The 13,194-nt window shown below is 45.3% G+C and overlaps 1 protein-coding gene across 6 annotated transcripts in view; it reads left to right on the plus strand.

Annotated features, from left to right (window-relative positions):
* The window catches only part of LOC135523789 (transmembrane protein 94-like), a 32,628-nt gene that overhangs the window by 4,975 nt on the left and 14,459 nt on the right, over positions 1-13,194 (plus strand). For 4 of the 6 annotated variants that reach the window (XM_064950695.1, XM_064950694.1, XM_064950693.1 and 1 more), the window contains exons 3-12: positions 3,388-3,510; positions 3,826-3,953; positions 7,124-7,260; positions 7,430-7,644; positions 8,425-8,576; positions 9,072-9,174; positions 9,280-9,366; positions 10,119-10,235; positions 10,350-10,406; positions 11,993-12,097. In XM_064950695.1, coding sequence (XP_064806767.1) covers positions 3,388-3,510; positions 3,826-3,953; positions 7,124-7,260; positions 7,430-7,644; positions 8,425-8,576; positions 9,072-9,174; positions 9,280-9,366; positions 10,119-10,235; positions 10,350-10,406; positions 11,993-12,097 — 1,224 coding nt within the window. Of the gene's footprint in view, positions 1-2,147; positions 2,401-2,458; positions 2,525-3,387; positions 3,511-3,825; positions 3,954-7,123; positions 7,261-7,429; positions 7,645-8,424; positions 8,577-9,071; positions 9,175-9,279; positions 9,367-10,118; positions 10,236-10,349; positions 10,407-11,992; positions 12,098-13,194 lie in introns of those variants that run through there. The other 2 variants (XM_064950698.1, XM_064950696.1) reach the window with 2 other exon arrangements.

Consider the following 13,194-nt stretch of genomic DNA (forward strand, 5'->3'; position numbering starts at 1 on the left):
CTCCCCTTTCAATAAAGGATGCACAGTGGCTGCCTTCCAAGCAATGGAAACCTCCCAAGGGAGGAGAGACAGGTTAAAAAGGTCAGAGATAGGCTTGGCGATGATAGGGGCCGCAACCTTAAATAAGGGTCTAAACCATCTGACCCAGATGTTTTTTTGGGGTAAAGTTTCTCGGACCTCGGACTCGGTGACCACCTGCAGGGAGTAACTTTGTAGCAGGGAAGTGGTAAAAAGAGGGAGGAGCATCAGGGCTAGTTGCATTAGAAGGGCTGGGAGATGAGGAAATGTTGGATGGGCAAGGAGGCATGGCTGAGTCAAATAGGAATCCTGACTTAATGAAGTGGTGATTTTTAAAGAGCTCAGCCATGTGCTCCTTGTCAGTAGCCACCACATAATCAACATTAAGGGACACGGGCAGCTGTGAGGAGGAGGGTTTCTTCTCCAGGTCTTTATTGCCATGGCAAATACATTTTTTATCACCTTCTGGCTATTGGAATAAAATAGTGCGATTTCAAAATGTACACTAAACAAAAATATAAACGCAACATGTAAAGTGCTGAGCACATGTTTTCACGAGCTGATATAAAAGATCCTTGAAATGTTCCATACGCACAAAACGCTTATTTCTCTCATTTTGTGCACAAATTTGTTTACATCCCTGTTTGTGAGCATTTCTCCTTTGACAATATAATCCATCCACCTGACAGGTGTGGCATATCAAGAAGCTGATTAAACAGCATGATCATTACACAGGGGCAATTAAGGGCCACTCTAAAATGTGCAGTTTTGTGACACACAAATGCCACAGATGTCTCAAGTTTTGAGGGAGCGTGCCATTTGCATGCTGACTGCAGGAATGTCTACCAGAGCTGTTGTCAGAGAATTTAATGTTAATTTCTCTAACTTATAAAAAGCACCTCCAATGTCGTTTTAGAGAATTTGTCAGTACTTCCAACTGGCCTCCCAACAGCAGACCATGAAATGGTGTCATGTGGGCGAGTGGTTTGCTGATGTCAACATTGTGAACCAAGTGCCACATGGTGGGGTTATGGTATGGGAAGGCATAAGCAACGAACACAATTGCATTTTATCGATGGCAATTTGAATGCACCGAAATACTGTGACGAGATCCAGAGGCCCATTTTTTTTTGAAGGTATCTGTGACCAACAGATGCATATCTGTATTCCCAGTCGTGTGAAATCAATAGATTAGGGCCTAATGAATTGATTTCAATTGACTGATTTCCCCATATGAACTGTAACTAAGTAAAAACTGTAACGGGTTTGCTTTTTATATTTCTGTTCAGTACATATGGCAAGGTAATCGAGCCCTATAAAATGAACATACTTGCAAAGCGGAAAAGATGTAGGACTAGCCGTACTAAACTTTAAATAGTATTTCTTGGCACTAGCGTTTCATCCCATCCTAAATTGGTTTAGGCATGGTTCTTCTGCCCCCTGGCTGAGTACAGAGAGAGATATAGTGTCTCCTATATAACCCTGGAGGAGGTGGTATTCACTGATATATTCCTTAAACAATGTATACTATGCTTTGGTCCTATTATTGTTCTCACAATTTCTATACGGTCGTCAAAAGTGCAAGGGTGCCAATATATTTGTCCACAACTGTATGTTCTATGTACTCTGACTGTGTTTGACTCTAGTGTTTCTGTGGGTGTATTCGCTGTTCTACTCTCTTTACCTCTCTGGACCAGAACCAAGGTTCACTGACGTCTCTCTGTCTGTCTCGTTTCTCTCCCTCCATCCCTCCACTGCTGCAGTGTTGAATTATGTGCTGTGTTGGCTGGAACGGAACAAAGCACAACCCTGGATGGGCCAGTTTCTCTCTCTCTCTCTCTCTCTCTCTCTCCCCTCTCTCTCTCTTTTGCATCTCCTTTTTCCTCTTGCCGCCCGTGCACTCTTTATGTCTTCTGTTCTTTCAGCTTTCATCTGCCTCCCCTCTCTCTCTCTATTCATCTGTCTTTTTCTCTGGACCCGGGGCCAGGGTTCAGTGAGGCCAGTTTCTCTCGCCCTCCCCTTCTCTCTGTCTCTCTCTCTCTCTCATTCTCTCTGTTGGCAGACCCGGCTTGGTCACTCTCCTGTATCAGCAGTATCATGGAGCCAGCCACTGCACAGAAAGAGGGACGTTCAGCCAGAAAAGTCCGGCCGGCACTCTGTGTTGGGATGGGCTAGGGCTGGGCGAGACAGAGAAAAGAGCCAGATGAGACAGGCTAGGGAGGCATTAGGATGCTGAAGCAGTGTCACCCAGGCTGTAACGTCAGACTGACTAGTCCCCTGGGTGCCCTTTCTCTCCGGTCATCAGATGCTCTCCTTCCCTGCAGGTCTTTTCTGTCCTCTCCTCTCACACACACTTTCCACACCTGGATACAATATTACTCTGTTTAGTCGATCGATGACAGGTTCACAGAGCAGACAACAGTAAGAGACAGTGAGAAAGAAAAGGAACAACTGTATCATGGTCCTGGACCTGGAGCTGAGAACTTGGTTCCGGAAGAGGGGGACAGTAAGTAAGAAGTCCGAATGGGGATGAAAGGTCCGTAGAGCTGATGGGTGGGGAAGAGAAATGAGGGGAAAAGTGTCTGTGTGTGTTTGGTTAATCCAGGTCAATTTGCTGGCGGGCGTGTTGTTTTGTCGGTGTTCTGCTTAAAACAGGGTTATGCGCAGGGTGCGTTTGTGTGTTTATCCATGTCTGGAAGATTTTCTGCAGGCTTCCTTTACTCTGGAAAATTGTGAGTTATTTATAGCTGTGTGGGATGTAGAGCTTAAAACCAGCGCCGAGATGAAGTTGTGTGTGTGTGTGTGCGTGTGAAGTGTGGGAAAAGATCGGGTTCCCACTGACATTTTAGATATGGTTGTTTCTCTGCAGTTTGCGTCACTTCCGTTGTGCAAAGATGAATCATGAACCGTACATCACATCGTCTCTGCTGTATTACACTCATTAGAAACACAAAGCCATACAATCCTATTGGCAGCAGTGAGTTTAGCTCCTTGGTGATAGTCGAATTCAGTCGAGCCTATTAACGGTTTAACAAACAGGAATGAGTTTTGCTTATTAGAACCATATAACAGAAGCGCAGAACCTCGGGGCAACAAATGTGAACTTAGGATAATGGTTGATTATGCACATCTGTTTTATATTGATTGTTGTGCGTGTCTGTACACCTGTGCGTAAGACCAAGGCAATGCAGCTAGCAGGGTACTGCTGTGTCAGCTGTCATGGGCCGCCTGGCTATATGGAGAAGGTGCTTTGTGTCTCCAGTGTCCATGAGTCTGTGGCCTTATGAAATGTTTGAATCTTTGTTGACTAATGTGATTTCAAATTAGGTATTTTTTGTTGTCTGTGCGTCTGTTCCTGTGGGTTTTCAGGAGGAGGGGGTGGGGACCCTTGGCTTGTCCACTGGTCAGGCTCTGGGGACACTGAGGGACCAGCTCACCACCCTGCTTGACCAGCACCAGACCACAGGCCGTGGGAAACAACCGACTGCACAGGTAGGTACCACCACACACACACGGACAGATGCATGCGCACCACACACACACACACACACACGTTTGTTTTTCTGTCCTTGAGGGGATCAAACAATTGATTCCCATTCAAAATCATATTTTCCTTAACCACAAACCCCTAAACCTAACTCTAATTGTAAACCTAACCCCTGAAACTGAAGTAGCCTTTTTCCTTGTGGGGACCGGCGAAATGTCCCCACTTGTCTGAATTTTCCTTGTTTTATTATATAACCAAAAACGGACACACGCGTATTGAGATGTGTCAAACACGTGTTTTGTTTGTTGATATTGTTATAGGAGCAGTGGGTGAAGAGCTTCCTTCACCATGGCAACCGACACTCCTGTCTCCATTGGCCAGGAGCTGCCCTTACACTGCTGGTGGTGTTGGGACTTCTCTGTTGTTACGGCGACCAGCCACACGGCAGGTGTGTAACTGTGTGCTTGTGTGAATTAGGGCTCTGACAGTCATCGAATTTTGGATGATAGTTATTGGCCATCCAAATGGCTGCGGTCACCGTAATAACACTTTACCTGACACCCAGTGTCGTAACACGGTCATAACCATGTCGTAATGTCATAACAGCTGACATAACTTGTCATAACACTGTCATGACCCAGATACGGTGCATTCGGAGAGTATTCAGACCTTGACTTTTTCCACATGTTCTTACGTTACGGCCTTATTCTAAAATTGATTAAATTGTTTTTTCCCCCCATCAATCTTCAAACAATAACACATAATGACAAAGCAAGAAATTGTTTTGGGGAATCTTATGTAAAACGTAAGCAATCAGACCCTTTACTCAGTACTTTGTTGAAGCACCTTTGGCAGCGATTATAGCCTTGGGTCTTCTTGGGTATGACGCTAGAAACTTGGCATACCTGTATTTGCAGAGTTTCTCCCATTGTTTTCTGCAGATCCTCTCAAGTTGTGTCAGGTTGGATGGGGAGAGTTGCTGCACAGCTATTTTCAGGTCTCTCCAGAGATGTTAGATCGGGTTCAAGTCTGGGCTCTGGCTGGGCCACTCAAGGACATTCAGAGACTTCTCCCGAAGCCACTCCTGTGTTGTCTTGGCTGTGTGCTTAGGGTCGTTGTCCTGTTAGAAGGTGAACCTTCGCCCCAGTCAGAGGTCCTGAGCGCTCTGAAGCAGGTTTTCATCAAGGATCTCTCTGTACTTTGCTCCTTTCATCTTTCCCTCGATCCTGACTGGTCTCCCAGTCCCTGTCGCTGAAAAATATCCCCACAGCATGATGCTGCCACCACCATGCTTCACTGTAGTGATGGTTTTGGTCAGGTGATTAGCGGTGCCTGGTTTCCTCCAGATGTGACTCTTGTCATTCAGGCCAAAGAGTTCATTCTTGGTTTCATCAGACTAGAGAATCTTATTTCTCATGGTCAGAGTCCTTAAGGTGCTTTTTTGGCAAACTCCAAGCGGGCTGTCATGCGTTTTACTGTGGAGTGGCTTCTGTCTGGCCATTTTTTCTTACCCTTCCCCAGATTTTTGCCTCTACACAATCCTGTCTCGGAGCTCTGCGGACAATTCCTTCGACCTCATGGCTTGGTCTTAGCTCTGATATGCACTGTCAACTGTGGGACTGTATATAGACATGTGTGTGCCTTTCCAAATCATGTCCAATCAATTGAATTTACTACGGGTGGACTCCAATCAAGTTGTAGAAACATCTCAAGGATGATCAATGGAAACAGGATGCACCTGAGCTCAATTTCCAGTCTCATAGTAAAGGGTCTGAAGACTTGTCAAGGTATTTCTGTTTATTTTTAATACATTTGAAAAAAAACACTTGAAACCTGATTTCACTCTGTCATATACACTTTGTGTATAGATTGAGGGAAATTATTAATTTAATCCATTTTAGAATAAGGCTGTAATGTAACAATGTGGAAAGGGTGAAGGGGTCTGCATACCTTTCGAATGCACTGTATTTACATCTGTTGTGGCATATTGTGTTATGACACACACACACACAATTGTCAAAAACCTGCATTTATTCAAATTAGATTTTTCCCTGCCAAGCAGTTTCCTTTCATTTGAATATATTTTTTTTCTTACATCCTTTGTTGTAATGAATTCTTTAGTCATGTTTTTTTTAAAATCATATTTTGAAATAACTTGTAGAAAATACACTTTATGACCCTGTTAAGAAGCATTATAACCATCATAGGCCAATCTGGCTTAGATTACTATCACGTACATGCCCTTATGTCAGCCGTCAGTCAAAAAGAGGGCGTCTTTGTCCCACTCCTGATATCTGCTCCTGCATTCATCCCAGTCATCAGCAACAGAGCATTGGGGTAGGTGCATGTCTGACATCAATGTGTGTGCAATTACAATGAAAATGTAATGTGGTAAATGTATATATTTAACATGGCATACCTGTCAACAGTATGTTTATGGTGTAATGGAGTGTTTTGCCTTGCTTTGTGCGTTTTGGCACTCTAATGTAGGTGTCATAACCAGCCATAAAATAACACAATATATGCCACAAGTGTTATGACCATATTACAGGTTATGTCAGCTGTATGACCATTATGACGCTGGGTGTCAAGGAAAGTGTTACTGTTTTTTTTTAAGACACATTTTCTCCTCCGCCCCTGATTGCTTGTGCTGCCATAGGAATAGAACCCGGCGTCCCCATTCAAGTCCGTTGTGGCATAATGGGTGGACTGGTGGCCATTGCCGTGTGTACCCATGAGGGCAAAGCAGGAAGTAATAGCAAGAAGTGTGCTAATGCGATGCACCTTTATATGTGCTGTGATTGGTTGATTCAACTATATACAAAAAGTACATTCCATTGCATGAGCCACTTCGGTTATCACTTGAATGAACAGTCGACATTACCATGGAAGTTATTGCATCATAATACCAGGCAGCCATTGTGAGTTTACCAGTCAAATTACCAGGGTTCGAGCTTCCATGCCTGTTTTATTCATTCTTTTCTATGTGTGCTGCTGCTAAAGGGAGAGGGGCATTGCCTAGGACAGTGTTTCCCAACTCCGTTCCTCGAGTACCCGTAAGTACACACACACATTGTAAGCCCCGGACAAAAACACCCGATTCAACTTGTCAAGAGTTTGATGATTAGTTGACAAGAAGAATCCGGTGTGCTTGTCCACAACATAAACATGTACTATTTGTGGTCCCCGAGGACCAGAGTTGGGGGAAACACTGGCCTAGGCAACCGAAGACTACAAGGCTACAACACGGAGTAAAACAAAGTTCAGCAAGGAGCAACATAGTTTCATCACGTTAAGAGTCCATGTTACTGCAGAAACAGACCTCAACCTCACGAATTCCTGGCGGTCTGGTCTTCAGTCAGCTGTTTGTTTCATTTATTTTTTTTAACGGTTATTTTATTTTCAGGATGCTCTTCATCCATAACCGTCGGTTACATGATTATAGGGCAATTCTGCCGGCTTTAGTGTTTATTAGTTAGACTGCTTCTCTGTCACGGCTACCCAAATATTCCTGTCAGAGATACTTCAAGGTGAACTTAGGTTGTGAAACCCAGGAAGACGAAACAGTCAGTGAAATATGTCAATTTTGACACATCGCTCCTCCTCTCCTCTCTCTAGTTCTGGGATCGAGTTGGTGAACGCTGCAGCCCTCCTCCTGCTCTTCACGCTGAGCTTCATGCTGATTGGTCGGCAGCAGAGGCTGAGGAGGACTGAGATGGTGCACCGGCTCAACAGCATCATCAATCAGCTCAACGGTGAACGGAAGAGCAGAGATTGGGATAGAGGGAGGAGAATAGTTGACATTAGGACAGTTGGAGGGAAAACATTGTGAAATAAACACTACTTTACTTGAGGTTGGCAAGTTTCCACCGTTTTTGTTTTGTGATCCTGTCTTTTACCATCCGCACTCTCTCCCTCCTCCAGACTACCTGTCGGGATGGGCAGATTTGGGTAATGGGGTGAGGTGGTCTCCCTCCCTCTACCCTGACCTGTACACCCCCTCCTCCCCCTCCTGGTCGCTCCACTGGGCCTACCGCGACTCCAAGCTGGTCAACCTGCCTGTGTCCCTACTGGTGGAGGGAGACGTCATAGCACTACGCCCAGGAAAGGAGGCCTTCGCTTCCCTCAGAGGCATCAAGGTACGACGAGAGGGGTGGAAAATGAGGGATGGAGAGAGGAGAGGATGGGTAGAGAGAGACATCATAGCACTTAGACCGGGAGAGGAGGGCTTTGCTTTCCTCAGACATCAGTCGTTTTTTTTCTTCTCCTGGCTCGGGAGTAGAAGAGCGATTGACTTCATCACTACTTGTATTTTGTGAGAGGTATTGACAAGCTGAATGCACCGAGCTGTCTGTTTTTAAACTAACACACAGCTCGGACTCCCATGCATACCACACAAGACATGCCACCAGAGGTTTCTTCACAATCCCTAAGTCCAGCACAGTACTACATAGAGCCATGACTACATGGAACTCTATCCCACGTCAGGTAACTCATGCAAGCAATAAAATCTGATTTAAAAAAAACAAACAAATCAAAATACACCTTATGGAACTGTGGGGACTGTGAAGCACAGACACATACACACACATTTTAATATAACCTTTATTTAACTAGGCAAGTGAGTTAAGATCAAATTCTTATTTACAATGACTGCCTACACATGATAACATACGCACTATACACACCCGTACACATGGATTTTGTATTGTAGATATGTAGTAGTAGAGTAGTGGCCTGAGGGCACACACTTACTGTGTTGTGAAATGTATTGTAATGTTTTTAAAAATGGTTTAACTGCCTTAATTTAGCTGGATCCCAGGAAATGGGGATCCATAATAAATACAAAATCAAGGATGAGATATGTGTGTCTCTCACCTGTATTCACTCCCTGTGTCCTCAACATCTCCCTTCTCTAGGATGATGAGCATATAGTTCTGGAGCCAGGTGACCTTTTCCCACCTCTCTCCCCTCCTCCCTCCCCCCGGGGGGACCAGAAGAGGGTTCCCCAGAGCCCCCAGCAGCACCGCCTCTTCAGGGTGGTCCGCACCCCCATCCTCGACAGCGTCAGGTTGGTAATACTTCCACTCAAGTCCACCTTTGAGGCTGGACCGTCTGACATACTTTGACTGGTGAGGTGAACGAGTTTGAGGTAACAGTTCACCACTAGCTAGTTTTGCGGAGGAGGAGGAGCCATCTTTCTTCCTTTCTCCTTTCTCCCGTCTTTGTTTCTTTGTTTGTGCTTTTTATTTGGTTATTTTATAATGTGAAGCATTTTGTTATTTACATTGAAAAGTGCTATACAAATGAAGTTTATTCTTATTGGAGAAGGTCCAAAAATTGAACTCAAGTATAAAGTTTGCGCAAATCATGCAACTAGAGTCGAGGGAAGCCTAAAATGGTCACTTTTTAAGCAGTCTCCCATACCCAGATTAAGCCTACGCTTGAACTAAACATGCTTTTCTCTCCAGGATTAGGCTTGATCTGCATGGGTCCAGTAAACTGTCCCAAAAAGTTTTCTAAAATGACTGACACCCCTGGCTGTATTCCACTCTGTACTGTACAGGAACAGTCTTGACCTGGCTCTGTCTCGACCAATCACAGCCCTGGATAATGAGAGGTTCACCGTGCAGTCGATCATGGCCAAGTTCGCCTGCCCTATAGTACTGGTGAGACACAAGCGTGCGCACACACACACACACACGCGGATGCACAGTTAATTCTTTATATCTACTGGATCCGGCCCCTCATATGTCACGTCTCTCCTCCTATAGATGGCGTTCTTGGTCGTGAATACGGTGCGGTATTTCTGCGACGCCCCCGGGCTCACTCCTGGGCGCTTCAACTTCATCCAGCTGCAGGTATGGAGACTCGACACATTTTCTTGGTCGTGCCTCTTCTCCTTATTTTTCATACATGATCTGTCAGGGGAGGCTTAACCTGTGGGGACAGAATCTCATCCAGAGATGATGTTGTCGTGGCAGAATCAGAATTCTTTAGGTAAATAAGATGTAAATAAATTAGATGCTTTATTCATTTTATAGCATGCTTAGGTGGGAAAAGTTACGTGGGCCCAGAGAGGGGAGAGCTCTGGTTAGTCTTATCTGTGAATGTGTCATGTGTAAACGTATCTTTTAAACCATGTGAAGGGATGATTGAGGGGGAACCAATTATCTCTTGGCTCCACAATGTCTGTGTGCCAGTCACTGTCTCTCTGTAATCTTGTCCAGGAGGGGGTGTATTTGATATATGCCATTGGAAGAGGTAGTGTTTTTGTTTCTGAGTGGTACCAAGAGCGAGATAAGAACGTAGTTTAGGAGACCAAAGCTGAACGATTTATAGCCAATGCTGTCTGGCTATATGTGTGTCTTTGCTATAAAGGATCTCAGTTGCAATGTGTAAGGACTCTCAGAGAATTCATTTATAGACACTGAGTTGATCTGAGAGTCTCAGGGTTGTGATGGAGCTCATATAATTAAAGATGGACTTTATGATAACTCTGTCTTGTGTGGTTTGCTCTCTTGTGATTTGGTAATACAGGAAATTTCCACTACAATGTGCAATAAGATATAGCAGATTCTCCTTATTGTAGTAAGTGTTGTGTGTATTCCAGCTGATGGGTGTGCTGCCCATCCTCCCCCTGCTGTTTCCTGTCATGTGGGTGCTGGTCAATGCCTATGGAGAGGCTAGTGTCCTGGCTGAGTCCAGCAGAGCTTCTCCTACTGGCCTGGTGAGACGCGCGTACACACACACACACACACTCACTCACACACTCGCACACTCGTGTGCCATGTGAGACAGAGAGGCTCCTGTGTGGTTTAACTAGCCTCTTCTCTCACCCCAGCTTGCTAAGTTCTCTGAGGACACTCTAAGCAGCTACACTGAAGCGGTGTCCTCCCAGGTATAAACTCTCAGCTCCCTCGCCCTCCCCCTGTCCTCACGCTGCCCGCTCTCGCCACTGCACCGCCCACCACGAAACCCTGTACGCAGCTCACACCCTCACGTATTTTCTCTTGTTGTTCGAGTTTAGTACTACAATCACGTATTTAGTTTGGCATTGTTTCTCTTATTTTGTTGATTTTCTTCATCTGGCATGACGATATCTTTCTATCAGTTCTATTTGTCAGCCAATCAGATCTTCCCTGATGGGAGGGCAAATTTGACTAATCTTGTTTTGGTAATTTGTCCTCATACCATTTCTTCACCTGATCACGTAACGCTTCGACACGAACCCCAGTCCCCACCAACCCCTGCTGCGCTACTGACATATTGGCCCAGTCATGAACTAACCCCCAGCCCCCTCCCCACTAGAAGGGGAAGGGCTTAAGCTTGGTTCTGGATTGGCCCCTACCCTGAGCCTGTGACTGCCGACTTTGCCCGCCTGCTTGTAAATGCATGATGGGAAAATCAGACCCACTAGCTGTCTCCTTTTACTCTCAAAACACCCTCCTTTCCTCAAGTGCCTTACTTGATGAACACTAATCTGAAAAGGACCTAATTGGTGGGCGCAATATGATTTCATAAGGAAAGGAGTTAAGGAAAGGAAGCATCTGAGAGTGTACGGTCAGACTCAAGACATCTAAAGGACGTCTACCAATGCTGTGTTTTACTCGCATTGAGGTTCCAAAACCTCAGTTTGAGGTGTTCTTGAGATTATTTATTTTCCCACTTTGCCACTAGTATATAGCTAGTAGAATATATGCTGTAGAATAGATGCTACTGCCTGCAACCGAGCATGAAGGCTATTTCATGTGCTTCATCTAACCCTGCAGTCTGTAACCCTGCAGCCTGTAACTCTGTAATTCTGCAGTCTGTAACCCTGCAGTCTGTAACCCTGCAGCCTGTAACCCTGTAACCCTGCAGCCTGTAACCCTGCAGCCTGTAACCCTGCAGCCTGTAACCCTGCAGCCTGTAACCCTGCAGCCTGTAACCCTGCAGCCTGTAACCCTGCAGCCTGTAACCCTGCAGCCTGTAACCCTGCAGCCTGTAACCCTGCAGCCTGCAACCCTGCAGCCTGCAACCCTGCAGCCTGCAACCCTGCAGCCTGCAACCCTGCAGCCTGCAACCCTGCAGCCTGTAACCCTGCAGCCTGTAACCCTGCAGCCTGTAACCCTGCAGCCTGTAATTCTGCACTCTGTCCTCCCATACTATGGTAGCAGCTCGACTCAATCGCCTTAGCAGCAAGCCTTGACCTTTTGAAGACCTTATGGATTTCAATATGTCAATAGTGTTCATAGTTTTTGGAATTTCAGCTGTTTTTTTGATTGAGGAGTGTAATGACAGTCTTCCTGCGTTTAATCTTCACCATTCATTTCGGATTGCGATCTACACAAGCAATGTTGAGGGTTGGGCACTCCTTTCAACATCAGACCAGTTTTGCGTTCTTATAATGTCTGACAAACGTAAAATTTAGTCAACTATGACTTGTTTATCTTTTTTTTCCAGTAGTGGGTGTAAATGTGATGTAGCGTAACTGTGTGTGTGCAGGAGATGCTGCGGTGTGTGTGGAGACACCTGGTGGGCGTGCTGAGGGGAGAATCCCAGACTCTCTGCTACACCTCTAGCCTGCTACACACACTCGGCTCTGTCACTGTAAGTACTAGTTTGTATGTGTGTGTGACTCACTCACTCAATCTCACACACACACACAGTGTTGTATTGACAATTCATGGTATATTATCCTGCCTAACCCCAGTCTGGAGACTGTTGTTCTTCAGTGTGTGTGTATAATAATGTTCATTTTGGCACTCTTTTGATAATTATTTTGTCTATTTAGTTTAGTAAAAAAAAAATTTCAGAGGGGGTTATAGGTACAAAAACAATCAAATAAATGTTTCCCACCCTGCCGACATATTTTTCTCCGTAACATCCTATTGCGAGTGCTTCAGCGATCTAAGGCACTGCATCGCAGTGCTATCTGCGTTACTACAGATCCTGGTTCGATACAGGGCTGTGTCGCGTCTGGGAGACCCATGAGGCGAAGCACAATTGGCCCAGCGTCGTCCAGGTTGGGAGTGTTTGGCCGGCCGGGATGCCCTTGTCCCATCGCGCTCTAGCGACTCCTGTGGCACGCCGGGCGCATGCACCCTGACAACGGTCACCAGGTGTACAGTGTTTCCTCCAACACATTGGGGCACCTGGCTTCCGGGTGAAGCGTGCAGTGTGTCAAGAAGCAGTGCGGGGTTGCAGAGGATGCACGACCTTCGCCTCTCCCTCTCCCGTACAATGGACAAGACAACCAATTGAACATGACGAAATTGGGGAGAAAAATATCGTATCGGATTCTCTTCACAACAGCCAAATTGGCAGAAGAACACATTACTCTGCAGCTGATAAAAAGTCACAACCCTTGACAGGGCTCCAAATTAACATTTTCTCTTGGTGACACTGTTGCCACTGACTTTTTCAGTTGGTGTCACCAGCCCATGATTTGGTCGCACCAATTATTTTCTGTGGTGTCACACAATATAATTTTTTTTTTTTATCACTTCAATAAAGTCATTCATAGTGCTTTTGACTATGTAATAGACTACTGAGATGGTATGCTTTTCAATAAATATATTTTCATCTGACATGTCCAAACAGCATAACCCAGTATGTTTTGATGTACAACCTAATCCAGTGATTGTCATGAATTGTTGGTTGAAAAGGTATTGTTATATTAGAATTTTAAAATAGGGTTCCAGAAT

The sequence above is a fragment of the Oncorhynchus masou genome, chromosome 31 (genome assembly GCF_036934945.1).
Source record: "Oncorhynchus masou masou isolate Uvic2021 chromosome 31, UVic_Omas_1.1, whole genome shotgun sequence".
Lineage (NCBI taxonomy): Eukaryota > Metazoa > Chordata > Actinopteri > Salmoniformes > Salmonidae > Oncorhynchus > Oncorhynchus masou.